We start from the raw sequence: 27006 nt of genomic DNA, 5'->3' as shown, positions 1-27006 counted from the left end.
GCGCAACTCTATATCCAAGAGGGTAGATGGGCTGTTTACTGATTCGAAGTTGATGAGCGCATCTGGGCGAATGGAAAGCTCTATCGCGCTTTGATCCCCGGTCGAAATGACAAGAACGATTGTGTGAGGAGTATCTTCGTGAGGTACACCCGGATCGTAGCCTCGAGCCATTCGTTTGAGTCTACAGGCGTCACACGGGCACCGAGAGAAAGAAGGTAGTTTATGGCCTTCACACAATGTTTCGCCGCTTCTCCAAGGTACGGGAATTCGGGGCAATTTGGCCATTCGCTGAGGTAGTTTGGAGGTTCCAAGGGCAGATTAGGATACGGACGGGCTGTCTGGCGCAGTCTACTCTACCTTTTGACAGCTTCGGTTAACGGACTGTGGTGGGGAGGCTTGTGATAATTCACGTCTGCTCCGTGGGTTATCAATAGCTCTACAAGGAATGTCCATCCTTCAGCAGCTGCTCTGGACACAATGGTGTGTCCATGTTCGTTAGTAGTGTCCGCTTTCTCGGCGAATCCGTGCACTGTCAGGTTGAAAGGTGGGATCTTCATGGGACCGACTTTGATGGGTGCTGCAGATCCTGTCTCGTTCTTGTGTGTTGAGAAGCGCAGTAAAAGGGGTGTTCAGACCGTGCTGAGCTGCGAGGTGTATTCCCAGTCTACCAAAAGGCTTCATGGTCGTGACATCTTCGCCAAGACGGACCTTTTTTATACCAAGCATAGAGCGATATTGGTCTGGTCAACAATTAAGACGCAGAACTAACACATTCAACGGCATGTTAAGGAATCTTGATACTTGCTCATGACCTGCAGGGGCTAGTTTGGCATGATGACTCCAATACCTGGCGGCGTACCCGTACAGGCCCTCCGTCTCCAGAGTGAAAGTTCCAAATCTGTCGATGTAATATTCGCTCGACCGACTGAATTCGTCGAATGCAAGGTATGTTGAACAGATAGCAATGATCATGTCGTATGCTCTTGAAAACCATCTTTGTTGCGTCCGTGCAAGATACTCCTGTGTCGTATAGTGAACTAAACGAATAATGCCACCGTCCAGTTCCACGGTGACAAGCCCGAGATATGCAGCGGCAATGTTTTCGAGGTCGGAGATGTTTTCAGGTCCAGCTGAGTCTCTCCAATCTCGACTTCAAGCGCCTCCTGTAGATCACGAGCCCTTAGACGGGTACCCCATAACAATACGCGGGGTGACGTAGACCCGCACTATCATTCGTTGATCGATAATACGTGCAGGCGGATCGGGCCTTCTTTGCAGAATTGGGCATCGAGTATATTGTTCTAGCTGCGATGTGACGATGGAGGATGTGAGTGAAAGCATGGAGTTGGAAGTCGCGGACGATGCACGTGCATTCGCGTTCCGCGCCAAGCTAGCGTGACTTCCTCAACCTTCGATCCGCCAGCAGTTACAAACGTCCATGACAACATCGCGACAATGTTACCCGACGAGATCATCGCCCAGCTAACCGCTGAATTCCAATGCCGCGATCAGCAAATTCATCATCTCGCAGCCCTCTATAGCGTCGGTACACACATCGCACTTCAGGGTCACTGTACTAACGGCAACCCAGGCGCATCTCCCATCTCCACCCTTTCTGAATATCCATGGCCTCACGGCGACTGGAAAATCCTCGATATTGCGCTCCTTCTTCCATCTCTCTCGTATACAGCACACCATCATCAACGTTCGCGAATGCATAACCGCACGACATCTCCTGGAGCGCATCGTCGCAGCTAGTCTAGATGCGCTGGATGACTTCAACGACGAGAAGATTGATAGGAGACCGTACGCGCGTACAGAGAATCTGAGCGCGCTATGTGTCAACATGGAGAAGCTGTTGGTGGGCAGGGGGAAGTTTGTGTTGGTACTCGATGCGGTAGATAAGTTAAGAGAAGGGGGTGGAACATTAATCGCGGCGCTGGGAAGACTGGGAGAAATGGTATGCTTCAAAATCTATCAAGCAAAACGCAAGGTACTAACAGTACGGGCAGATACCAAACCTCTCCCTTATCCTCACAACAACCCTCCCTCTCACGCCCTCCGTCCTCCACTCGTCATCAGCCCCCTTCCTCCACTTCCCATCCTACGCGCGCAGTGAACTCCTCACAATTCTCAGCGCCAACCCACCAAAGATCTTCCTCGAACCGCCCTCCCTAGAACAATTCCCAGACTACACACCCGATCTCACAGCCGAAGACGACCAATGGCTCTGGGGCCGCTTCCTCCAAGCCGTGTACGACTCCCTCGCAAAGCACACTGGACGAGACCTGATCAGCTTCAAGAGCTGCGCAATGCGCCTCTGGCGTCCGTTCGTCGACCCTGTAGTATCAGGACAATTCGGCACGCGCGACTTCTCGCGTTTGATGGTGAATAGACGCCATCTCTTCCAGCTTGAGGACTCCGTCTTAGATCGAATCATCTCGGATACTGCCGAACCGATCAAAGACGCAGCACCAGCAAGCGTTACGCCAGCGACGCCCAGCAAGAAGAAGCCAGCAAATATGACAGCCCACACCCTTCCTTACTTCACGACGCATATCCTCCTCGCCGCGTATCTAGCGTCATACAACCCTTCGCGTACCGACGTCACATACTTCATGAAGCATACCGATAAGCGGAAGAACAAGCGACGCGCACCGAGTGCTGCCTCTTTCAGCATGACGGGCAAGCGCACAGGAGCTAAGCATCGGAAAATCAGTCGGCATCTGTTAACGCCCAGTCCGTTCACTTTGGACAGGTTGCTCGCGATCTTTAGGGCGCTGCTCGAGGGAACGGTACCTCAAGTAGCGGACTTATACACACAGATTGCTACATTGACGAGCATGAGACTGCTAGTAAGAGCCGGAGGAGCAGGGAGCAACGACGCGTTAGAAGGTGGTGGACGATGGCGCGTGAACTTTGGCTGGGAATACGCACGCGCGCTAGGTAGAAGTGTGAATCTGGAAGTAGGCGAATATCTTGTTGGCGGCGTAGACTAGGCCTCCAGACAATTTATACTCTACAACACCTGGCCAGGGTATGTAGAAGATATCTAAGAGCTACAGCTACACTGTAGCATACCTTTGTACTTCGGCACGTCGCCACAGAACCTCTCTTCCTCTTCTGCGTTCCACTCCCAAGTTTCTTGGAAGGGATTGAGTGCGAGTTTCATGATTTGAGGTAGGATCTCGCGTTCGTTTTTCTTTTCGACGCGCTCGATGAGTTCGTCTAGGATCCAGGACCGGGGGATGAACTGGCCACTTGTTAGCACTGTACTTCTTTCACAGAAGGGTAGAAACATCCAACTTACGTTGGGATTAACAGAATCCATAGCAGCCTTCCTCTCCGCATCCTTGCCCTCCCCCAAATCCTCCTTCACTCTTTGCGACCATTTCTCCAACCACTTCCCAATCCTCTCTCTCCCATCACTCTCTTGCCTCGGTGCGTCGTTACTACGGAAGAACCTCCCGGCAACATCTTTCCTCTGATCCTCCGTCTCCACTTCCGCCAACTTGACATTCCCCAACCGCCTAAAGGCATGATGGAAGTCCAGTTCATACATCTGTAGGGTATCCAAAAGCTCCGACATCAAGTCCTCAAAATCACTCTCCTTCTCCGTCTTGAGTCCCAGACGAAGCGTCATGAGACGGCGATACTCAGCGAGGAAAACAGCCTTGTACTCTTCGCCTGCGCGGTCGATGGCGGATTCTGCGCATTTTACGATGCCATCTGCTTCTTCTTCTGTGACACCTTTCTCGACAAATTGCGCTTCGTCGACTTTGCTGCCGGCGCCCATGAGCTCGCCCAGGGCTTCGCCTAGGCGCACGAGGTTCCACCAAATGATTGTGGGTTGGTTGCGATAGCTGTAGCGCAGCATGTGGTCGTCGTGGTTGGGGGTGTAGGTGGGATCGAAAGTGTCGAGGAAGGCGAAGGGACCGAAGTCGATAGATAGACCCAGGATAGATGTGTTGTCTGTGTTTAGGACGCCGTTCATGAAGCCGTAGGCTTGCCATTTTGCGACGGTTTCGGCGTTGCGTCGGAGGATGGCGCGGTAGAGACGGACGTAGCGGTTCTCTTCGCCTTCGTTCTCGCCTTCGATGGTGTCTTTGGGGATGCCCGTGGAGGTCTGGTTATGGACTTCCTTGGCTTCACCGGCGGGGAGCTTGGAGGGGAGCTTGTCCCAGCCACCGTAGACGTGCTCGGCTGTGTAGTCTGCGATCGTGCGGAGGGTCTTTCGGTCGCCGCGTATACGTTGTAGGTCGAATGTGCCAAATCGGATCCAACTCTGCGCGAATCGCGTGACGATGGCTCCAGGTTCTGTGCGCTCGCGCATGACCTTACTTCCGTTGTTCAGGGTGAGCGCCAGCGCTCTTGTACTGGGGATGCCAATGGCATTCAGGTATTCCGAGACGACGAATTCTCGGATAGAAGATCGCAGTACTGCGCGGCCATCGGCGAAGCGGGAGTATGGTGTTCGTCCAGCACCCTTCAGTTGGATCTCGTATCGTGTTCCGGTCGCTGGGTTGGTAGACTCGAACAGTGAGATGGCGCGTCCATCACCAAGTTGGCCTGCCCATTGTCCGAACTGGTAGCCTCCATAGCATTGTGCCCAAGGGTATATTCCAGCCTCTGGGTTTGACTCGTCCCATGTCAAGATCTTCTTTCCGGCGACGACTTCCTTGAACTCCTCCGTCCTGGCCTCTTCTTCTTTCAAGCCAATATCCTGCATTGCTCGCTGACTGACAGCTAACAGCTCTGGCTCTCCCTGTGAGTCAGGTCGAACATATGTGTATAGTGCTCCCTTGACCATGCGCGGTCCGAGCATCTGCCGTGGTGCATCGTGCGAATCTTTCGGTCTGGGGAAGGCGTCATCGGCGGGAAGGTTCGATGTGAAGACGTTCGATTTGGGAAGTGATTGCAGCGTCTGCAGTTCGCTGGACGAGTTGCTCGCCGTCTGTGGGGTATCGAGATGCGCCATGACTTGATTGAGGCGCATAAAAGTGTGGAAGGGATTCTTGCAGATGTATTTTGTCGACGATATGACTTTCCTACTAGGCTGCAGCGCAGTGGAGATTCGAAGCATGAGCTGCTAAGGGGTATCAAGTGGTGTAGGAGGGAGGGGCAATGAGGGGAAGATGGCGGCAAATATGGGCGTATATGATGCTGATCGGAGTGATTTGAACGTTATGGGGCAGTGGCGTCATGCCTCGGACGAGCGGCCTTATCGATAAGGCAGTCGTGGAAACATCAGAACGTCGCGGTGCCTGACTCGCGCGTTTCCCTTCTGAACGATTTCGCAGACGCGTCGACTCCACCAATCAGCACATCCTTTTTCAAGCAACGCGTACGTTCGCACTCGACTTTTTGGAGCAGACAGTGGCCTTGTCACCACCACCCTCTCAGTATGAACGGCCAGCCAATACCCGGCTACTTTTGGGACGTGGAGAAGAAGAAATATTTCAGGATCCAAAACCAAACCGCAGCTCAAGGATCAAATCTCAAATATTCCTCAGCAAACATCAAGAAGACAGAGCGAAAAGAGCGTATCCAAAATGTTGCACTTGCGCGGTCTAATAAACTCAAGAAGGAGCGGGTCATCAGGCGCAACCCGAACAGCTTTACCCTGACAAATATCGATAGGGAATTAGGCCTTAGCAGACGGTCACGCTATGTCCACGGTCTTTGGCCTGACGCGTGCGCAGCCGGTATCCAAAAACGTCCTGAAGTGGTGCTACCTCCATCTGGAACCCGACTCTTTGCCAAAGACCCAGTACATCATACGATATACTCAGTCCAAGGTGAGAACAGTGTGCACAGGCAGCCTGCAGATCGCGGGAGCTCCTCATCTGCGCTAGAGAGTATTTATCAGTGGTATCCACGTGAAGAGGTGACGCGAACGACGTCTACGGTCTCCTCGCTGTCCTTTCTGCCAGCGACCGGCGCGCTTGCAGTAACGACGTATGGATCAGATCGACCGCCAGAGGTATGGCTCAGCGACCCAGGGCGCGACGATCCAGTAAGTTATTCACAAGTTTGCAACCTACACGGACATATTCCACCCAAAGATGAACGCCTGTGTTTCATTTTATGTTTGGTAGATCGGATGATCTGACTTACCTGGCGGCCATAGGGCATAACTAAAAAAAACCGAGCTTTCTTGCCCACTCTCGTCATGGTTCAATCACGTACAGAACTGGCGAATTTTCAAGGCTCTCAGGCTGACTCATAATAACACAGTATGTAGGGCAGAAGTTTACACCAAAGGACTGTTCAGTCATTTGGGGTGCTGCTGCCAGACCAAATACGTTCACGGCATCACCGGGTCTCGCAAATAGTGTTGCAGCAACCTGGACCGAGCACCTCGCAGTTGCGGCCTCGAGTTCGATGCTACTATTCACTCGATCACAGGGAGGTGCGTGGGACTCTCAAGCCGTAGTAAAGTCACTTGAGACAGATGTCCTGGCCTTGGAGTGGATATCGTACACTACCGTCGCACTTGGTTGTCGAGATGGAACCATTCGGCTATACGACACAAGATCAGGGGGCTCAAGTCAAGTCTTGACACATCCCGCGCCCATCTCAAAGCTCAAGCGTGCCGACGATGAGACTAGGTTGATATGCTCGGGGCTTAACGACACGCTTTTCTTATACGATATCCGCTCACCTCGCTTATCTCGGAACTCTTCGCGGAAGACGTTTAACTACGACGACCACCACTACAACGAGGAATACTTCAAGAACTTGTATCCCACTCATCGCGATAGTCACAAACGCCGCAAGCTCAACCACAAAGCTTTCAAGAATTGGTCGCAGCCAGTCATGACTTTTGCCCACGCGAACAGAGACGAGCTAGAACTGGACATCGATGTACACCCAAGACTCGGACTTGTAGCAGCAGCCCAAGATACAACGGGGGGTACAGTAATTCGGATTAGCAACATCTGGACGGGTAAATCTGTCAAGGAGATAGAGGGGATGGACCCGCGGCAGGCGAAAATTCGTGCACTCACATTCATTGATAGCGGTACTGACGGCAATGTTGATCTTTGGTCGTGTTGGGGTGGCGGGATCGCGAAGTTTGGGTGGTCACATGGTAGGGGCCTTTAGTTTTAGAGGCCCACCACGGAGATATCAAACATATTGACCTACAAATACTTCAAAATGCAGTCGATAGATCCATTCACAGGTTCGCCATCGGTACGAGCGACCATATAACTCACGAGATTGAAGCATGTCCATAGGGCCGCGCCGCCAGAACGCAATCACACTTGCACTGACGTGTGACAGTGCGACACTGAAATCATTCAGAAACATTCGCTGCAATTATCCGCTGCGTCACAATGAACCTCGTCCAATCGTACCCGACAGTCACCAACGCACGTGCGTTCTCTGTTGTTTGCTCCTGCCTCGCATCTGCCCCGGTTGGATCGCGCGGTTTCTCAGACACTATATCGATCTCAAAACAAAACGCGAAACCTCTTCGCACGCAGCGACCTTCAGTGACAAATTTGAACAGCAGTGAGAATTTCACAGTGCAACGAGTGACATCGGGCGAAGACCTTCACTCCCTCTAATTCACCGTCGCTCTCCAAGATACAAATAATACCCGAAACAGTCTCACAACCCGGCCTTCCACACCAATCACCGGTCTTCTTCCACCGACACCCCAGGGCCACATTTGGCAAGGAAGCACCTACCAAGCCACTCAAGCCGCGAACAGAAACATGGCAAGCATTGATATCGAAAAGGGCACCACTACCCCCTCCAGTGTACCCTTACAAAGTAACCGCAAAAACAACCACCGCGCCGCCAACCTCAGCATGTCAATACCACTTCTCATTGCCTACATCGGTCTCTACACCACAAACTACTACCTGAGTCCCAACGGTCCCGCATCCGAGTACCGCAACGGCGACTCAGGACGTATCAACCCTCTCGCCATTGTACTCATGCTGCTCGGTGGTGAACTCGTTCAAAAAGCCTTCGCTATCACCACCACGACTTGCAAGAACGAGTCTCCCTGTTTTGGTTTCGGCTGGCTGGCTTATAGCTTGTCACTTTTGGTGTCAGTCGCGTGCGGTAGTGGTGATTTGTCGCCGAAACCGGAGTGCGATGTCAAGGTTTTGGACATGAAGACAGGAAAGAGTCGGTCGAACAGGCAGTTCGCTGTTTCGAGATTGCTCCGAGACCTGGAGTCCCGCTCTGTTCCCTCCAATATCGATGGCAAGTTCTACCAAGATAGCGAGGTCGTCCTCGAAATCCTCCAACCCACTGGCACATCTTCCGCCTTCACTCCCTTCAAAAACCTATTTCAGAGCGGCAGCTTGATCACTGCACTCCTCCAATTCTGTGTTGCCGGATCATTCTGGTATTACTATGACGACCTCTCGCCCCTCCTCCTCCTCAGCATATCGATCTTGCTTATCGAAGCTACTGCAGGCCTGCCCGTCTGGAATGCTCAGATCACTTCTTCGATGGCCGGCGGTACGCGAACTGGGGCATACGCACTCATGCGTGATACCGACTCCCCGCCTAACCACATATACATCGTTCAGCCCTCTCCAACCGCATCTACCAGCACTATCCATACGCCTACATCTCACACCACAAATGTCAGCGCTTCGAGACTCTGTATCCCACTCACCATCCTTATAACCGGCGCCTTCTTCAGCCAAGCACTCCTCTACACTCAGCTTTCGGATAACGCAGCGATCGCTATGCTGCTCATCATGTTCTGTGGTACAACCAGTAACCTTGCTATCGTCGTTATGCCGCGCGTGCCACAGGTCGATGGTGTGAAACTAAGATCTGTTGGTGTGATGAAGGGGGAGGGGAGTGTGGTCAATGTTCTGAGGGAGGTTGAGGCGAGGTTCGAGGGATATGGGGATGTGTTGATTAGGCAATGTTTTCCTAAGATGATCGGGAAATGGGAGGGTGGAATGGAGAAGGGAGGGATGGGCGAGATGGATTGAAGACGGTAGAGCAAGTCTTGGTTCGCAAGGTCGCATATTGTTGGCCCGGTATCCGAGCCTTAGTAGTGAGCTGATCCATCACACGTGACGAATCTGCAGACAGCGTAACAACTGAGATCATAACTCTTCAATTCATGTTGACGTTGCTGTGCCCCCTTTCTTCCCTCCCCCTAAAAGCGGTAATCTAACCCGCCCAAACACCATCCCGCCACCCCTTTGCATCTGCGCTACTGCATCACCAAGTAACACTCGTATCGCCCCTTCCAACCTCTTATCTTTTTTCCGCCTCATCCACAGCAACACTATACCCAGTATAAATACATCAACGGCTATATGCTTGAAGCACGCCCACACCCATCTCCACACGCCCCTGAATAGCTGATAGTGTACTGAATGTGCGAAGAGTCTTCTTGCTTCTAATTGTTCTCGTAATGCGGCGACTTCAGCCGTCATCTTCATGAGCGATTGCTCAACGCGCTTTCTCCATTTTTGGTCTGCGACTGATTCTTTCGGGGATGTGTCTTTTCCCCCTGCTGCACCGTTTCCAGCTGGGGCAGGTGTGCTGCCGAAACCTGGAATGGGCATCTGGATAGGTTTACCCAGGACGCCCATGCCGCGATTCCGTGGCGCGGGCGTAGGTGTTTGTATGGGTATAGGTTCAGCGCGGATCAACTGTTGTAAATCGGTTTGTACGCCTGCGTCTTCGAGTTCAGGGGCGTCATCGTCTGGGTAGGATGTAGGGTTGTATTGCGAATCTGGGGCGTCGACGAAGACTTCGCCCTCGCGATCGATTTCTGCTTCCTCTTCCTCGAGCTCTTCTTCGGATTGCGACATTGGTGATTTGACGCGGAGGGGAACGTCGCGGCGTTCCGAGTGTTGGGGCTCGTGTCGAGAGCGGTCCATGTCGTTACTGCTGTTCATGGCTGCGCGGCCGCTTTGGCCCAGTTCGTGCTGGGAATAGCCGGGGGTTATGTGGTCGGAGGTTCGTAGTGGCGAGGAGGAGGAGGAGGATGGCACGTTGGACTTTACTTGGTCCCAGACGAATTCAAGTTCGGCGACTAGTTCTCGGGAGTCGGGCGAGGGTGAGGCGTACTTGTGCATGGTGTCGATGAGGGTTGTGATGTAGCGGCGTTTGGCTTCGGTGCGGGAGAGACCGTTCTGCTGTTTCCAAGCGTCCCTGGGAATGTTAGGCTCTGCCATGTATGCATTCCATGAGAGGGACATGACTGGTGCTATGCGCCAACTGACATACCATTTCTCCCGTGCTCGTTGCGACTGGTCATCATTCCCCCTTGGACATTCCATTATACCGTCGACATCGCCCTCTGTTTTGGTCAGCTCTGGTCGTAGCACAGTCCCCCTCCGCATCATTTCCCTTGACGCAACGTACCCATGGCCTGCTTATATAGCCCATACAAGCGTAACCTGGTCGCAGACGGCGGTTTCTGCGACCCCGTCCGTATCTTGTTGACGGTGTTGAGCGCATGGCTGAAGACTCGATCTGCATTCCTTATCGTTAGCAAAAGTTCCTCCCATCTCCTCTCACACCAGATGCAACCTACCAACCGAGTCTGACATTACGAGCGTGGATATCGCGCCCCCATAGACGGGGAGCGGCGCATTGATTGGTGTGGCGGTGCGTGTGAGTGCCTCAATAGCAGGCACAAGGTATTCAGCCAGGCAGGAGCAAAAGACAAGGTAAAGTATAACGGCGCAATGGATGACGGACGGCGTGCATGATGCGATGACAATGCGGAGCCGTGTGGAGATGGCATTCGTTGTCGCGCGACCCTGGCGCTTTGGCCTCGGCTCTTGCGGAGCGGGCGCGCTTGCCATGTGGCAGTGCGGTCGGCCGCCGTTTCACGTGTCAACAGACTCTCATTGTTTTCACCGCACTTTGTTCTCTTGCTGATATATTGCAATAGACTATCGTCCTTCTTTTACGAATCATATCACACGCGATAACGGCCACATGTCTGTTCGTTCCCGGGGCAGGGATCTGGACGACGAATCGGGCAATGTTTTCCGCACGCGATTTCTTGGACGAAATGATATAGATTCGCGACGGAAGACTCGCTGACTCCATATAGCTTATGTTTACGTCCATCCCGCTGACCTTACATCTTGCATCATCGTCTACCAGTCTGCTACCACTGGCTGCACATCGCTCGTAAACGACCACACGCCCTGTGAGTTAACAGCATGAACAATCGCCTTCCTCGCTACATCCTGTCTACGCGTGGTAGTCGCAACTTGAGTAGAAGTTCCCTGGAACGCCTATTAGTACCGCCCTTTGGAGACTATGAGCAGACTTACCTGTACGCGTTGACCCCTCACGTTTGTATAGGGATTACCAACTTCATCCGTACCAGTCGGGTACTCAACAATAACGGAATACGCCGTCGCGCTGGAAACCGGCGACCAGCTGACCTCAAAGTCACCGGCATCGTTGCTTCTACGCAGTAATACCCCCGCAACCTTGGCTGGACGCGAAACACTACCAACAGCGCGTATCTGCCCCGTGGTGTAGCATCCATTGGACGTTCCTGAGGTGGTGTAGAACCGCCATGAGACAGGTGCCTGGCCGTTCTTGCATACACTGCTGAACTCATGCACAGCAGTGAATGCCGAGTTTCCAGGGTACTTGGTGAGGAAGTTGTTGCCAAGGTAGGGGTAGAAGGTATCGCTGACACCGAAGCTGTCGAAGTCGCGGAAAGGCTTGAGTTCGGCACGGCTGCCGTCCGCGTATGTGGCTTCGAATGCCCATTGCACTCCTACGTATTGGTCTTTGTTGAAGGTGAGTTGTGCAGTGCAGCTACCGAGGTTGAAGGCCTTGTAGCTGCTGGGAGCTATCCTGCCTGTATACGGGTAGCTCCAAGACGTGCTACATTGTTGGCGCCGTTCATGGGTAAGAGGGGACATTGTGGCAGTGGTCGCTAGAAGCGTAGAGAGATTTACCAGAGTAAGCTTCATGATGGTGCTGATTGAACAAAGTTAACGACTACGGACATGTCAACTCGAGAAACAAGCAACCTAAATACTCCTACTCAAACTCCACGATTGACATCACCAGCGGGTCCAATGCACCAAAACTATAGTTATACAACTAGATAAGTCTTGGACACTACATCATCCGCCCACGAGGAGCGCAACCCGCCAATTCATATAGCAGCCAAGACGGCGTGTACAACTTTCAAGAGAATCCAAGGCGGACGGAGACAACACCCATGAGGATATTTGGCTTAGCTGGTGATCATCTGCGGGCCGCGAGAAGCCTAGTTTTCTTGGCGCTGCAGGTCAATCTTCGTATTCGGTCTTGAGTCTTAGGCTAGTCTAGGGTGATCTACATTGGGACGATGCGACGACTCGAACCGTTTTGCTTCAACTCTTTTTGGGGTTTGCGCTCGATGATTATGAGTAGTTTTGCGAATATATGTGACTGGGCTGTGCAACAGGTATGAGCCGGGTTGGGTGGGGTATATGGCAGGATTTCATGATCAAAACTGGCAAAAACAATCACTCGATGGTTTCACTTCACTGACAAGACTTGGTTATATTCCATGATACAGATCCACCGGCTGTAGCAGCTATCTGGCTATCAATATCGACATATATACCGGACCATCTATGTTAACCGTGAACGAGAACTCCATACTCATACCCCAAAGGCCGGTCCATCATCTGGCGCTCTCGATCATGAACCGTTACCGAAGAATAAGCCCTTGCTAGACAGCCTCCATTCCGATTCAAGCTCAAGAGTAGCCTCTCTCCAGTAGGTGGACTCCAACACTAGAGCCAGCTTAACAGCCCGTCCAGCCACAGTGGTCCCGGCAGAAGAACTCGCTCGCACGACAAGTATCAGCGCGGCAAGTAGTATCGCAGGAACCTGGGTTGAACCAGCAGAACCAAGACTGCCATTATCACTCCAATTAGTCTAAAATACACGGAAGGGAAATGAGCAAGGGGATCGACTTACCTTCTTGCAGTTGCGGAATTTCTCATCGCACTGGTCGCAGGTGGGATCGCGAGTGGCGAGGGGGTTGGCCTCGGCGACGGTGCTGGCGTCCGGGTTGGTGATGGGGTTGGCCATGGTTAGGGTCGCGATGGCGAGAATGAGGGGGGTGGTGAACTTCATTGTTGGGGGAGTGCGTATGGTTTGGTCTGTGGCTGAGGAGATTGAGTCGAGGGTGGATGAAGAGAAGGACTTTCTTGCAGCAGCGGATCGTGGGTTTATATACACCTTGGGTGAGAAAGAGAGGGATTAGGCAGCTGGTCAGATTGAGTGACTCGCACGTATCACCTGGGGTGGTATTCTGGGTGGCAATATACCAACATGATAGTGAAGGAATGAAGAGGTTTGATATAGACGGTGCGGAATTGGCGCATGGGTGGTGAGCCTTTGCACGCGATCGAAGCACGTGTATGTCAGGGGCGTTAATGATTGTAGTAAGGATGAGCACATATTCCAACAACCACATGTAAGGATAACCATAGGAATGGATAACTACATGTAAGGACGACCACATGCAGGGATGACTACGAATTCTTGGGTGGGTTCGTTGGTACGTTCAATCATTCACTCCGGTGGTTGTAAACACCCGCGCGGTAGGCACTCTCCAAGTCCAAATCAGCTAGTCCTCATTTCCACACTCTCGAGGCCTTCAATCGCGCTCTTATCTAGACTTCGAACTACATCTGGATCATTTCAGCTGACCATGGTAACAATGGCTTGGAATTAACCTGTGGGCGCCGTAGCTGAGGGTACTTCTGAGGAAATGATCAGCAGCGCCGACTGCAGATAGGTGAGAGGGTGAGATCAGGGGAAGAAAGCTAGGGATTAATCACGCTTGTCTGAACGCTGCTAAGGTTCTCACAGTGGATAGACATCAGAAAGGTGGTGGCAGGTGATAAGAGGATGTTCTAGACACGTCACTTCTGCTCAGGTACGTTCACGTTCAAGAACTCAACATGTTTAAGTGTGTAGTTGACATTCATCTTTAGGTTAGGTCACCAAGGATGTATCATGCTACCAAATCCCGTCCTTGTTCTGCTTTCCATATTCGCAATGATGACAGGCATTCAGCCAAGACAAATTCTCATCCCAGCCTCCATGCTATTCGTTGCCCTGCATGCCTCACTGATGTTCATCCACTTCCGTGCTACCCGAGATCTATATCTCAAATAGGACGAGTAAGGGGACAGAGAACATGATAGACACACTCCTGGCTGCAAGTCGCCGTCTCGCCCTCAGGTACGTACTTGCACACATCATCGTGTTCACAGTCGTCCATGCAGTTCTTCCACTCAGTAGTTTCTTTCTTGTACCAGGCGCCATCGACTTTCTTCTCGCATACGTCCTATTGAAATTAGTTTCTGGTTTGGACACTAAAGACTACTGGAACAGGGCTATGGCAACTTACTTTCTCGCAGTGTTCAAGGCGGTAGATATCGCACTTCTTGCAGATAATGGATTCTTTCCTACCGCCGCCGCCGCCGGCGAGGACGAGGGTAGAGGCGGCTGCCATGATGAGGAGGGAGAGCTTCATGCTTGGGAGTGGATTGATGGGGATTGAGTTATTGTGGTTGATGGAAGTGGTTTCGTGGTGAGGTGGAGGTTGAGTGTGTTGAACGTTGATTGTTGTTGGGGAAGAGAAGAGAGAGGTAGGGTGAGGGGGATTATATACTTGTGTCGAGCAGGGAGAAGCAGAGCTCTAGGTAGACAGGTGCGTAACGCACGGTGAGTGAGCGGTAACGTGCGTTGAGTGAGCGGTGGTCACTTCGCAATTGCTGCAAAATTGAGAGTCAAGAGTCTGTATTTTGCCAGGCCCTTTCACCCGTGATAGACCATAGGCATTGGCAAATGCGTTATTAGTGACAAAATCTCTGGGGTCCCAGATAACGGCTGCTTCGTGTATGGACAGCAGAAGCTTCTTCATTAGAGATAAGCAGTATCGTTACCTTAAGAGACGATGAAGAGAGTAGGGATGAAACGATGAAACCCCTCTTTAGTGACGAGTGACATTTGCTCGGTGAAACGTAAACGAAGCCTTATATCTTCTGCTTGACCAGCCATTAAAGCGCATCGTCGTTACAACCAGTCCAGCACTTTCACATACCATGAGATTATCAGCGCAAAGCATTTTGAAAGTACTGCGCCCCATTCCGGTTTCCGCCTACCCCGTCGAGATGGTCGCAACGTGTCTCAGTGGTTCTTACTATATCTAGCATAACCTCCTTCACAGTCCATCCAATCCTTCGTGCCACACCAGTTATAACACCATTGGCCCATTTCGCCTTCTCCGCACAGCCACTTTTGGCACCAGTCCGAGCATGGCTTGTTGAATGTGATCGAAGGGCAATGGTCCTATGAGATATGTCAGCAACTGGGTAAGTTTGTACTGGAACTGGTTGACTTACGACCATGCATTCAGCATACATGTGACGGCAAGTGGCGCAGGTGTGCGAGAACTGGAATTGGCTTTCTGAGGCAAGAGCTGCGGTGCTGAATGCTGCGATGATGATGGTAGTGATCTTCATGTTGACACAGATGTGATGGATGAGTCTTGTGGAGGTTTGAAGATAGACCAAGTGGTTCTGTTGACAATCGTTTGAAGGAAGAGGAGATGCCAATTAGATTTGTGAGTATACACGCATTATATATGCTGTGTATCTAGGCGAGCATGCTGGAATATCCGTATTGGCACTCACACGTAGTGATAGCGTCATTGGTCGCTCAACCAGAACTCGCCGTGGAGCTTACATCATTGGTGTGGATCGATAATAGGAGCGTCGTCTCAACAGCTATTAATGCTGGTCGTTGTTCACTTCGTTTGCTAGTCACCGTTGGTACCAGAGTTCCGTATTCGAGGACCCCACTCGTATCATAGGGACGCTGCTCTCGTGACAACAAAGTGGATCGGCATTTAGTACCATTGTAGATTGCAATTTGATGGGGGGTTAATTGTCAATGGATGATGAAAATGATGCGTCTATTCATCGAGATCTAATCGTGCGAGAGATATCCCTTTTGGCTATCGCGCATCCTGCCAACCCCAATCGTTACACATCTGTAGTGCCCCCTAAATCATCCAGAACGATTCGCGAGTAGACACCTTGTAACATCTCGTTCTCTAACCAGCCGCGCTACGCCCCTAAGCATGATGATGCCAATGCGGCTCTCCCCATTTATCAAATTCCACCTTACACTGACGCAGATAACACGGACGATAGTGCTCCTCCATCAGCTCCACGCATTTCCACTGACTCTGATAGAACTGAGGGATGTCGGTTGGCTTGCCTAGGGCTTCTGAATAGCTGTCCACGTAATACTGTTGGGACTTGGGTTAGTAATCTGCAACTGTGTGAAAAAGTTGATGGGGAGGGGGGAAGGTACATACGTCCATGCATTCCCAGTATTTGAGACCGCAGAGCCAGCAAACACCCTCACTTGGGCGTTTGAGTGAGGTAGGGGCGGCGAGGCTTGTGGTGGTGAGGAGGGCGATGAGGGCGAAGATGAACTTCATTTTGGGGGTTTGGGGTGTGGACGTTGGAATCTTCTCGTCAGATGTAGATGAATCTGCGGTAAGAGTTATATGTTTCCTTTCCGGTTAGTTCAAATCAGTTTGCATAACCATCATTCATTTAACATCCGGTCATCCACTCGTACTGCGATAACGCAGAGCGAACAGCGGGCCACTCCCAATCTCTGCAACACATGAGATCCCATATACCAAACCCTTCCGTAGAAGATATGTCACAAGCATTAAAGACCTGGTCAGATGTAGTCGATCTTAGAGGGCGTCATGGTGAAGGATGGTAGATGAGGCGGGTCTTTCCATCTCAACAGCATTTCCCCCCCGCACCAGTTGATTCCTTGGAGCAGAACAACGGTAAAATATCATCGCCACGAAGTTGAATATCGGCACGTAATGCGCAAAGCCGTGATCGGTTGAGAAGTTCGGACGAATGAGAGGGATGACGTTGTGGAACTGTGGGGCTGAGCCATGAATTTACAACAAAGCAACACATTAACAGCGCAGGCCGCCGAGATGCGAACACAACTGTCTTTCAGTAGCGAACGAGTTCGGAAGTATATAGTTATGAGGATGAAATTGATAAGCTAAGTAAGCCAACACGATCAAATGGTCTCGAGTTTACGAAAACATGGTCTCAACCCTTTTTCCCTGATAACTCTCACTGTCCACCCCTTTATCGTCCGAAACACGACTCTCTGATCCTCAACATTATCGAACAACGCTTGGACACACCCCACAGGCTCTGGATCACCGTGTGTTGGCTGGCGCGTCTTATCAGGCAGGTGCCATACACCCTCTCTAGTCTAGACCCTGAGACTCCACCTGCGGTCCCATCTAAACTAGACTTTGTGGTGTATGCATGGTAGAAATCTGGCTGATGCTCTACAGTTTGGTGCTGGAAAAAGGCGTGGGTCGCTAAAGTGGGTCCATTTGATCACCGGGTATCACGCAAATATGGGGTTGACGTCTGCGCTTTATTTGTCTCTGGCCGGAACGCCACATCAACCACGCTCCCGATGGACATTTCACGACGGGCTATCCTTGTCCATAGGCGGGCTACAACCGCCCATATTGGCATCTTCATCGTCGAGGACAGGCTCGTTGTTCACAGCTGCAGGGGGAGCTTCAGAAGCTGAGGCACTCGTTTGCGCAGCATTGCCCCATTGTTGTTGTTGATAGTATTCCTGAGGTTTCTTCTCGTGGTGACCGTCGATGCTGTCAACATCGCTGCTGTAGTCGTTTTTGTTGTCGTCTCCTGGAGTTTGCGAGGTCTGGTCTCCAGCCGCATCTTCATCTTGCGCTGCGGGCCTACCTTGCTGTGTTATCGCACTAAGCTGTGGCAATGACATCTGTGGTATACTCAATCCAGGGATAGGTAGTAACTGGGGCCTGACGCTCGAGGCTGATCGCGCGGTGTATCCCGCCGCAGGCTGTGTCGGGTCGTAAGATGGGGTAGTAGTCGATGAATTACTAGACGTCATGCCCACTGGAGCCCACATGGGATTGTACGCTGGCAAGGTAATCGGGGGGTTTCTAGTCGCTGTACCCGCTGTAGGCTGTGTAGGATGACAGGCGGGTGACAGCATCGGCGAATTCCCTGAATTTGAGGATCCAGCATCAGGCAGCTTCATGGATTGGTATCCCGCCTTCCGTGTAGGCGATATTGCATTACCACTTTGACCGTGTGGTGTAATAGGCTTGCCGAAACTTGGTATACCTGCATAAGGAGACGTGCCGTTCATCTTATGCAAAGTTGCTGGGTTATACGAGCGTTGGTAGCCTCCCAGTGAGAAACCACCTGGTATCGCCGGGTTGTAGGGCAGTGGCGAACCAGGTAGCTTGGCGTACGTTTGCGAAGGCGGTGGCGGCCTGTAATGCGAAGATGGGGAAGTAGGATTCGAACTTGGCATTGACGGTGTCGGGAGTGTGCTTTGTGTAGGCGGGCGGGTCGGAAGACCAGGGTTAGCGACCGGAGATGGTTGTACCGGCGACGGAATCGTCGACGTGGCTTTGGCCTCCCTTAGTTTCTGCCATATCGGAAGTTCCATGACCTTTTCCACATCATTCTTTTCGAAACGGGCTTCTTCCTCAGTATCGAATGAGACAGGACCTTGAAAGCGGCCCTTCTTCTGAGTACCAGCTCGTGGACCCGAGCTCTCTTTCTGGGAAGTTGCTGGGCCATCTGGAGTTTTCTGCGGTGCTTCTGAATCCGAGTCATCAGAAACGTCTCGGGCTGCTCTTTTGATTGCTTTGTTCAGTTCGTTCAACTGATCCTTTGCCACTTCGTTTGCAAGCGTGTCCAATCTATCCTCATTGATTTCGTCCGACAACGCGCTACCGTCGTCAGAACCAGCCGGAGAAGGATCACCTCGAGGTTCGGCACCTTCAGCATCTGGATCAAACCATGACATCAGCTCTTGTGCGTCCTTGTAATTATCGTGACTCTCTCCTCGCATTTCGTATGTGTCCACCGGAACCTCCCGGAAGACCTGGCCTTGCCGCCCGGTCAGTTCGTCTAGCGACTTCATGCCGGCTGATCGATATTCCGCATGTTCGGGATTCTCCACAATCTTATGGTCCTCCCATAGTTGTACTAAGCGTGTTCTCGGTCTGACATTTGTGAATTCATCTGGATGTTTGTATTCATGCTCAGCGTTGTCTGCAGCTTTGTTGAAGTCACTATCCCATATTCGTTGTGCCCCTGACTTAGGCGGGAATTGTGCTTTTGCGTTGTTCCCGGTCTGGTTGGATTTGAGACCGAAATTTGCAAGCCCTGCTGGAAGTTCTTCGTGCCCTTCAATAACTCCGTAGTTTTCAAGTTTGAAGTGGTCTCCGTGGGTTGGTGGCGGTGGAGCTAGATCATGTCGTGCCGGCTCCTGATCCTCTCCAAATGCATTTGCAGTAGCGGCACGAATGAACCCTTGATATGACACATCGTCGTCCTGTTCGGCTTGCGTAGCATCCCCGAATTCGGCACCCCAGTTCGCGTCCGAGAATGGGTCAAACGCATCCCGCGCATCGTTAGGAGGCCCAGGAACGATGATCGATGGCTGCAGGTTTCGTAAAGAATACTCATCGCCGGCGTTTCCGAGAAGATCATCCAAACTTTCTCCATTTGCCGGGTACTGTGGAGGCTCAAACATTGGATCTGAAGTCTTAATAGGCCCATTCTGCGCCTCATACGCATCAATATCAGCGAAAATATTCTGCGTTGCAATTTCACCGTATTCTGTGTCCTCGAAAAATAGATCCAGACTTGTTGGGATTCCACCGTGTTGTTCTAATCCCTCGGCAGGCACCAATTGTCTCCATATGTCATCAGTGGTGGTGGATGGAGTTTGCTGATCATCGAAACCAGCGTTGGCGATGTAGTCCAAATCGACATTGAATAGATCGGACATGTCAACGTCTCCATCGTCGTCGGTCGTGACAGTAGCGTCGAGAGTCGAGGGCGTAGTTATAGGAATGTCAGCGAGATTGGAAGCTCCAGGCTGTGCAGAAGGATTGCCGTCATTGTCGCGGTCGCTCTCGTTAACGTTGTTAGCATTGTCCGTCTGATCGTCGGTGTGAGCTCGGTTGTTCGTCGTCTGACCGTCGTCGTTGTTGTGACTATGGGGATCACTCTCACCGTGATGCTCCTCATCGCTCGATGACGACTCGTCGACGCCCTCCATAGGGCCCGAGCCAGCTGAACCCGATGGCGATGGAGGGTTCACTCCTCCACCTCCGCCCCCATTCCCACCGCCACCATTCCCACCAAAAGGACCGCCGGGGCCATGCGGCGGGTCTGAACCATCACCACTAGCTCTCCGAGCCGCAGCTTCACGCTCTCGTCTCATTATGGTCAACATACTAGGACCTCCTAGCAGCCTGTTACGCCATTGTTCTGCGGAGTCTGGATGTGTTGGGTCTGTGGGCCGAGCGGCAGGCCGATTGTAGATGGCAGGAAGAGCAAATTGTGAACTAAGTTCGTCCTCTGTGAACATAGGTGGCTCATTCCTGTAGGAAGGAAGCGAGCTGAACGGGGCCCAAGGACGTGGTTTTGTCGTGCTGGGAGCTGGATGCGAGAGTAAGCCAGTGACAGTTGGATTGGCCTTAGCCGTGGGCGTAGCTTCTTGAACGTCATCGTCTATGCCTCCCATTGACACATCTGTTTGCGAAGAAGGTTCCTTTTTCGGTTTCGGAGTATCGTGCGTCTGGGCGCCAGGTATCGGTGTATTGTCTGCATCATCATGGTCTTTAGCATCGCCGTTATCACGGTTGTTATCGTCGCCGTCCCCAGGCGCTGGTGCTCCATCAGAAGCAACATTCATGGAAGTCATGGCCTTCTTCTGCTCAGTCTCTCTTTGCAATTCGTCGCGATATCTCTGAAGTGCTGCAGCAATCTCAGCATTTACAGGACTCGCTGGCTGTAGCAGAGCTAACGTGCCCATTGTGGGACTAGCCCCACCGTAATCGAACTCTTCTTCGCTTTCATCTTGCTCTTCCTCTTCGTCGCTTTCATGCACACCATCATGCTCATGGTCTTGCCCATCGTCATCTCGTTGGTCCTGCACCAGACCAGCGGCTGGAGCTTGGTGATCTGGAGCATTGGTCGCATTTTGACCCCCTAAATTAACCAACTTATTAGCGAGTTCGCGTTTGTCTTGCGAGCTCTTATAGCCTAGCGATGGTTCAACGTCCTGGAAACGTGAGCGCGAAATCGAGGGGTTTGAGGAAACCAATGGAGTGTGTTCAGTTTCCCGGTAGGCGTCTGACGTGAGAGCCGTGTACTTGGCGGGTATAGCGAGTTCCGTCACTTCAATGGGAATATATGTCATGGGTGTGTATTCTCCTTGCGTCTCAGGTTCCGGTAAGTCAATTACGATGGTAGGAAGATCAAACGTGATGTCAAGCGTTGCCGAAGGCTCAGTAGTGTTTGCGGCAGACTTCGGTATATCTGTAGGTGTCGTGACGGGAGTAGGTACAGTCAGAGAACCGGAGGAAATAGCTGGTATCGCAGGAGTAGCAATAGATGAGGGAGTAGTCGTGGCTGGCGGAGTAGGCGTAGCAGGAGCTACCGGTGGGAGAGATGCTGTGGTCGCGGGAGTGGTCGTTGTCAGAGCAGGCGCGAATAGAGGAGTACGTTTGAACGTGGCAGCTGGCGTGAGGGTACGCACGGATGCCGATGTATCAGCAGCAACCACCGGTATCGCTGGTACCTGAGCCGCAGAGCCTGAAATAGCTTCAGTTGCAGTCTCTGACGGGATAACTGGCATGGCTTCCTCAGGTTTCTCAGCTTCAACAGTAGCCCGGTGCTGTTGCTCAGTCCCTATAGGCTGAAATGTCATCGAAGAAACAGCAGCTGGACTTGCGCTATCTTCGTTCGACGATTGGATTTTTTTCGTCTCGGCGTTCGTGTCTTTCAGCTTTTTCTCATGTTCTACACCGCTCGCCAGGCCGCATTGCTCTAGGAAATCCTTGTGCTCCTGCTCGGCAGCAGCCCTGGCTACCTCGAGGGTCTTTCCTCTTGCAGTGCGTGCCACTTGACTGTCGAATAGCCAACTCATCCAGCGCTGCGGCCAAGAAAGAGGTGCATCTGTTTGTGTCCATGCATCTGCGGTGGGCGTCTGTGGCTCAATCTGAGCCTGAGCCGGAGGCTCAGTCGATTGCTCCAGTGTAGGCGTTCTCACAGGAGCTTGCACAGGCGAAGCCTGTTGTTGAGTGCGCAACGCGTCTACCTCATCTGGAAGCCCTGATAAGTCCTCATCCAAGAGATCAACTGCTTGAATGTCGCTGGGTGGCTGAGGCGCCTGTGCCGGCTGTGCGTCTGGAGGCTGATTGATAGTACTAGGTCCTCCACTCAAGGGGTTTCTTTGTTCTGACTCTCCAATGCCACTGGTAGGGGCCGGAATTTGTGCTGAGGGAGGGCTTGGCGGCGCAGAACCAGGAGCCACAACTTCATCCGGCAGCTTAAGGAGCGGTTCATCGGGCGTGTTTTGAGCCATAATCGGGCCCGGCTGCCAATGGGACAGAAGTAAGAGTATGACAAGAATAGTCACAAAGATAACGCCGTAGTCCTGGGGACAAGCCAGAACTCCGTTCGTGCCTAGGACGTACATCATCATGAAAGTAGTTGCGAATGCAAAAGACGACAGGACCCTATGTGCGGGATATGCTTGAGCGGCCACAATCCAGCCTACCGTACATACGCTAGTGAGTGCGATAATGGTTGTCGCGCGCCATACCCAGTGGTAAGCTAGGCCTTGGCACCAATTGTTGAGGCAGCGCACACCCACAGAAGATACGACCGGCTCGATTTGTGCCTTGTACAACAAGCTCAGGTTCATCGAGATCTTTTCGAATGTTAAAGAAGCCGCTTCCTGGATGGTTGTAATGAAACTGGAGGAAGCATTCCTAACGGACTTGGTAGCCCATGCGGACGAGAGGGTAGTGTGTGTACGAGAGCTCGTAGCCCTTTCCGTCGAGGTCGCAGTGTACATACAAGAGCTCGTTGCCCGTTCCCGCGAAATTGTAGTAAGTTTATGAGAAAGTGTGACCCAATCTCGTAAGGCTGTGGTGGTTGTAGTAGTCCGAGTCCTCGATTCCTTGACTGTATGAACTGTTGCATCCGATGTCCTTTCAATCCAAGGCTGTATAGTATGCCAGGTCGCTGTAAAAAGAGAAATGAACAGCGGTATAAACGCGAAGGCCAAGGCCCAGAGCACGATCAACATAACGATGCCCGTGAAGACTGGGCCAGCCTGTGCTAGTAGCAACCCAAACATTGTTCGGACGCCGAGTATGATTGTCGCGAGCACCCAGCGAAGAAACCCGCCGACAGTCTTTGGGTGCCACGGGAAGACAGCGCGACCTCTGACGATGAGCATGAACTTGTACTGAGCCCAAGCTTTTACAACACGGAGTTTCGCTATGCAGATTCGAGAGACATCGATGATGCCGCGCACGAGGAGGTCGACATAGGAGAGACCAACAAGCTTGAGTACAACAACAAAATGACTGAAGGGTGGGGTAACGCCTCCGAAAATTCTACCAGCGCACAAAGATAACCGTTCTTCATGAGTTAAGAAGTATACTACTACTGCAACCACAGCGTAGTATCGTATCCAGTTCCGCGCGGCGATAACCGATCGGTAGAAGCCGCCAACCACGAGGTTCAGTATGGTGAAGATAATTTTGCGCGCCTCTTTGCCATAGATGGATAGAACGTACACCGCTAGTGCACTAACGAAGATGACAGCCAAGTCCTGAACGTAGACACTGAGCCAGATGACAGTCATCACAACAGTGAAGCCTCTGCAAGAACGAATGAATGTCTCTTTCCGGTGCGGTATGACAGCAGGCGCGCGAAGTGGTAGATCCTGGGTCTCACACATGTCTTCATCCCCACTTAAGTCGCTTTCATCTTGTTCGTGGTGAACAACTTCGCGAGTCCTTCGCCCGGCGAAAAGGAGGAAATAAATCGCGATTCCGATGAGCGTTGCGTACAACGCTCGGTCTATGATGAGGTGGTCGGTTTGCTGCTTTCCCAATAAGTCGGCTACCGCTTTCTGCCACACATTGTAGGATACGGATCCGATGCTGCGTGCGTATGCTACAGGTTCGGAGTATGGCAACGTTGGCAAGCGAAATTCCGCGTAAGTGAGATATCCAACGACAAACGCGTACGCATTGCGCACTATGAACCCCGCCATTTCCTGTAAGTCTGGGTCATCCTTATACAAGTGGTCGCATACAGTGAAAAGAACGGATGGCACATATCCCACCATAACATCCACCATGGTGATAGGACTAGTGTAGTAGGATGGCTTGGTCGGCTTTTGGTCAGCCTGCTGTATGACGTATTCCTCATGAATCGCTCGTCGAAAGTCCTTCCAGAGCGAGCGTTGGGACTTGGCGGATGGTGGCGAATCTCGTACTGGTTTGCTAGGGGCCTGTTGTGTGTAATCTGTAAAGGCTGGCTCATGTTCTCTTAGAGTAGAGGCACGGTTCTGAGTGCTGAACAGAGGTACACCGGATGGTATCTTAAAAACCGGCGGATCTTGAAGTGATGTACCAGCCGCCTTTTGTCTGTAATGCGTAAAGGCTGACTTATGTTCTTTCAGGCCAGAGTCACCACTCCCAGTGCCAGATGGAGGAGCACTGGAAACTGTCTTTGATCTCAGCGGGATGGTGATGATTTCAAACGAATAGTCGTTGATCTCGCTGGACGACCCTAAGGTAACCGGCAATTGTTCCACCACAACTGGAGACGTGATCCGAGAAGGCTCCCTGCCACTACTCAGAGACCCTGTCGATGTTACGGCTCTGGATGCATCACTGGTGGTCGATTCTTTCGATGGTGCGAAAGATCGCGAGACGTGTAGAAACCTGGTCATCCAGGCTTTGAATCCCGTTTTTGTAATAAGAGAGGTTTCTATATCCAATGCTGACTGTACCTCGTGAACAACATTGCTAGCTGGATGATCTGTCGGCGTGGACCGGCTGTTTTGTGCAACAGAATTTTGGTCGCGGTTCCTTCTCGCGGACCATTGCGATGAGTCTTTGGTTGGTTCGTCAGACACAGTATACGGAGGAAGCAGCTCATCGAAAGGAAGTGAAGTGACCGGCTCAGAAGAGGTACTCGTAGTCTTTGCTAGTGGACGCTCTGTGCTCTTGCTAGATATCTCCGGCAACATATCTCTCGGAGTACTACATTCTGAGGAGACTTGCGATGAGCTGCTTGCTGTCGAACGAGCAGAGCATTCCGTGGCAGATTCGGAGGTATCCTGGGTTGATTCAGAAGACGAGGAAATGTCCAGCACTTTAACCTTGACTTGCTGTTCAACAGTAAGAAGTGTGTTGCAAGCTGGTGAGACAGAACTGGTGATGGTAATCAGGACAGGCCGGCGAGCTTTTGTAAACATCGATTTCACGATGTCGGCTGCGTCTTCGGTGGTGTGGGCGGGTTTGGCGACAGATCTCGTAGATTGCCTGGGTTTCTGATACCAGACTTTGGCTTGTTCAAATGATGGCATGTAATTCGGTACAGCAGCAGCAATAGCACCTGCAGCGTAGATACCAGCTGCTACTTCGGGATACTGGCCCCACAGGTGCGCAAAGGCTTGCACTACAGCGCCAGGAAGGGCGTCCATGGCAGGCGATTTTGCTGGTACGTCTAGCAGATGTGTGTATCGTTATCGTCTTTTCGAGAGTGTAAACACTTATGGTGTAACGTCATGAGGGCGTCCCTTGTTGAGATGGGCGATGTACGAAGTGTCCCAAACCTGAGAAGACGGCAGACATGTAGCAAATGGGACAAAGCGTCCTCCTCAGGTTGTGCAAGACAAACAGAAATCGGGTGAAAGGCCAACGCCCTAGCATGAATGTGGTGTTCGCATTGCCGTTGTCCGTCGAAACAACAAGTTTCTCCGTTGTTGTGGAAGACGAAACAAGGAGACAAAGAGCGTTCACTTTGGAGTTCATTGCAGCATGAATGCATGAATGCAACTTAGGCGCAGAGATGGCTCGGCACGACACACATCGGTTTAGTTCACCAGTGTCAGGATATCAAGCCATTATGAGGCCTCGGTCACTGGGAGAACTCATCATGCTCTGCCCTCCGTGTGGTCGGATGGATGAGTCTGGGGTCAACGCATGAATTCAGCGTCGAGAAGGGATACGTCCACTATTACGGAAATCTTGTCTCATGACTTAGGCTTGTGTGCGACGACGATCAGCTCCCAGGCCCTTCCACCAACCTGCTCGGCGCTCTGCTCTTCGACAGTCCAACCGGCAAAGCATGCCTTGTAGTCATACCAATCCGCCGTGGGACCTGCCCATATCACTGTGTCCACGCTGTCTTGGCCATACTGTACGAGGTATTCGCGCAATAGCCCAACGCGTCGCGGGTATACGAAAAGCCAAGTCGTAGCCTCCGCCGCGAGCGGCTCAAGAAAACGCGTGCCGTGAACGATGCGATGGTTTGAGGAAGGCAAGAACTTGTTCGAGCTTGGTTCTACTTCAACACCTATAACGTGGTACGCATAGGGTTTGGTGATGAGATAGCTTTCGAGGAGGCCGAAGCCGCTTCCAATGGATAGAGTACGCGCGGGAGGCTGAGGAAGGACCGAGGCGAGGTAAGCGATGAGGGTTTTACTGAGTGCTAAACAGCATCCCGAATAGGCTGTCGGTGTAGTCGTAAGTACTGGCAGTTCCGCGACTTCTTCTACTGGGTTTGATGCCTCATTGTCTGACGCGTCCACATCCGGCTGGATTGGTGGCAAACGCGCCTCGAGGCCCATGATCAGCACGAGCACAATAGGTCGCTAAGGTAAATACCAGTGTACACTGAGAGCCTATAGACGCGATGTGGTATAACACGGCTCGGTCGTGATTGTGAGTGATGACAGACAGCTTGGTGGTTCTTGACGCGACTAGACACGCATGCGGCTAAGCTTTGGAGCTATGGCCCATGACATATGCATATCACATGCAATGCACGAGGACGCGCCCCGCCC

General features: G+C 52.0%; 11 protein-coding genes across 11 annotated transcripts; 3 read left to right on the top strand and 8 right to left on the bottom strand.

Moving 5' to 3' along the window:
- Positions 1-1327: 1327 nt before the first annotated feature.
- BKA58DRAFT_188764 (origin recognition complex subunit 5 C-terminus-domain-containing protein) lies at positions 1328-3026 on the top strand. Its single transcript, XM_046165567.1, has 3 exons — positions 1328-1542; positions 1592-1960; positions 2013-3026. The coding sequence occupies exons 1-3, from the start codon at positions 1456-1458 to the stop codon at positions 2997-2999; spliced, it is 1443 nt and encodes a 480-aa protein (XP_046024027.1). The 5' UTR covers positions 1328-1455; the 3' UTR covers positions 3000-3026.
- Positions 3027-3052: 26 nt separating this feature from the next.
- On the bottom strand, positions 3053-4978 carry BKA58DRAFT_317634 (uncharacterized protein; the record flags this gene model as incomplete). The annotated part of the gene is made up of 2 exons (XM_046167637.1): positions 3053-3253; positions 3311-4978. 2 exons carry the CDS (start codon positions 4976-4978, stop codon positions 3053-3055), a joined length of 1869 nt encoding a protein of 622 aa, XP_046024026.1.
- Positions 4979-5404: 426 nt separating this feature from the next.
- On the top strand, positions 5405-8972 carry BKA58DRAFT_440584 (uncharacterized protein; the record flags this gene model as incomplete). The annotated part of the gene is made up of 3 exons (XM_046173761.1): positions 5405-6016; positions 6238-7049; positions 7616-8972. 3 exons carry the CDS (start codon positions 5405-5407, stop codon positions 8970-8972), a joined length of 2781 nt encoding a protein of 926 aa, XP_046024025.1.
- Positions 8973-9104: 132 nt separating this feature from the next.
- Positions 9105-10550, bottom strand: BKA58DRAFT_412018 (acyl CoA binding protein-domain-containing protein; the record flags this gene model as incomplete). The annotated part of the gene is made up of 4 exons (XM_046172331.1): positions 9105-10149; positions 10225-10297; positions 10363-10473; positions 10535-10550. The coding sequence occupies 4 exons, from the start codon at positions 10548-10550 to the stop codon at positions 9105-9107; spliced, it is 1245 nt and encodes a 414-aa protein (XP_046024024.1).
- A 558-nt stretch (positions 10551-11108) lies between these two features.
- On the bottom strand, positions 11109-11894 carry BKA58DRAFT_402528 (uncharacterized protein; the record flags this gene model as incomplete). The annotated part of the gene is made up of 2 exons (XM_046171728.1): positions 11109-11240; positions 11289-11894. The coding sequence occupies 2 exons, from the start codon at positions 11892-11894 to the stop codon at positions 11109-11111; spliced, it is 738 nt and encodes a 245-aa protein (XP_046024023.1).
- Positions 11895-12666: 772 nt separating this feature from the next.
- Positions 12667-13107, bottom strand: BKA58DRAFT_402527 (uncharacterized protein; the record flags this gene model as incomplete). The annotated part of the gene is made up of 2 exons (XM_046171727.1): positions 12667-12906; positions 12949-13107. The coding sequence occupies 2 exons, from the start codon at positions 13105-13107 to the stop codon at positions 12667-12669; spliced, it is 399 nt and encodes a 132-aa protein (XP_046024022.1).
- A 706-nt stretch (positions 13108-13813) lies between these two features.
- On the top strand, positions 13814-14780 carry BKA58DRAFT_386318 (uncharacterized protein). The gene is made up of 2 exons (XM_046170450.1): positions 13814-13915; positions 13974-14780. The coding sequence occupies exon 2, from the start codon at positions 14180-14182 to the stop codon at positions 14543-14545; it is 366 nt and encodes a 121-aa protein (XP_046024021.1). The 5' UTR covers positions 13814-13915; positions 13974-14179; the 3' UTR covers positions 14546-14780.
- A 318-nt stretch (positions 14781-15098) lies between these two features.
- Positions 15099-15509, bottom strand: BKA58DRAFT_402525 (uncharacterized protein; the record flags this gene model as incomplete). Its single annotated transcript, XM_046171726.1, has 2 exons — positions 15099-15336; positions 15409-15509. 2 exons carry the CDS (start codon positions 15507-15509, stop codon positions 15099-15101), a joined length of 339 nt encoding a protein of 112 aa, XP_046024020.1.
- Positions 15510-16123: 614 nt separating this feature from the next.
- On the bottom strand, positions 16124-16495 carry BKA58DRAFT_402524 (uncharacterized protein; the record flags this gene model as incomplete). The annotated part of the gene is made up of 2 exons (XM_046171725.1): positions 16124-16300; positions 16370-16495. 2 exons carry the CDS (start codon positions 16493-16495, stop codon positions 16124-16126), a joined length of 303 nt encoding a protein of 100 aa, XP_046024019.1.
- Positions 16496-19310: 2815 nt separating this feature from the next.
- BKA58DRAFT_386315 (uncharacterized protein) lies at positions 19311-19702 on the bottom strand. Its single transcript, XM_046170449.1, has one exon. It carries the CDS (start codon positions 19692-19694, stop codon positions 19362-19364), a length of 333 nt encoding a protein of 110 aa, XP_046024018.1. The 5' UTR covers positions 19695-19702; the 3' UTR covers positions 19311-19361.
- Positions 19703-26079: 6377 nt separating this feature from the next.
- BKA58DRAFT_386314 (uncharacterized protein) lies at positions 26080-26881 on the bottom strand. Its single transcript, XM_046170448.1, has one exon. It carries the CDS (start codon positions 26788-26790, stop codon positions 26194-26196), a length of 597 nt encoding a protein of 198 aa, XP_046024017.1. The 5' UTR covers positions 26791-26881; the 3' UTR covers positions 26080-26193.
- Between the last annotated feature and the right edge of the window lie 125 nt (positions 26882-27006).

This window comes from Alternaria rosae (genome assembly GCF_020736505.1).
Source record: "Alternaria rosae strain MPI-PUGE-AT-0040 chromosome Unknown BKA58scaffold_6, whole genome shotgun sequence".
Lineage (NCBI taxonomy): Eukaryota > Fungi > Ascomycota > Dothideomycetes > Pleosporales > Pleosporaceae > Alternaria > Alternaria rosae.
Note: the sequence above shows the minus strand (reverse complement) of the source record. Positions and strands in the feature narration are given on the sequence as shown.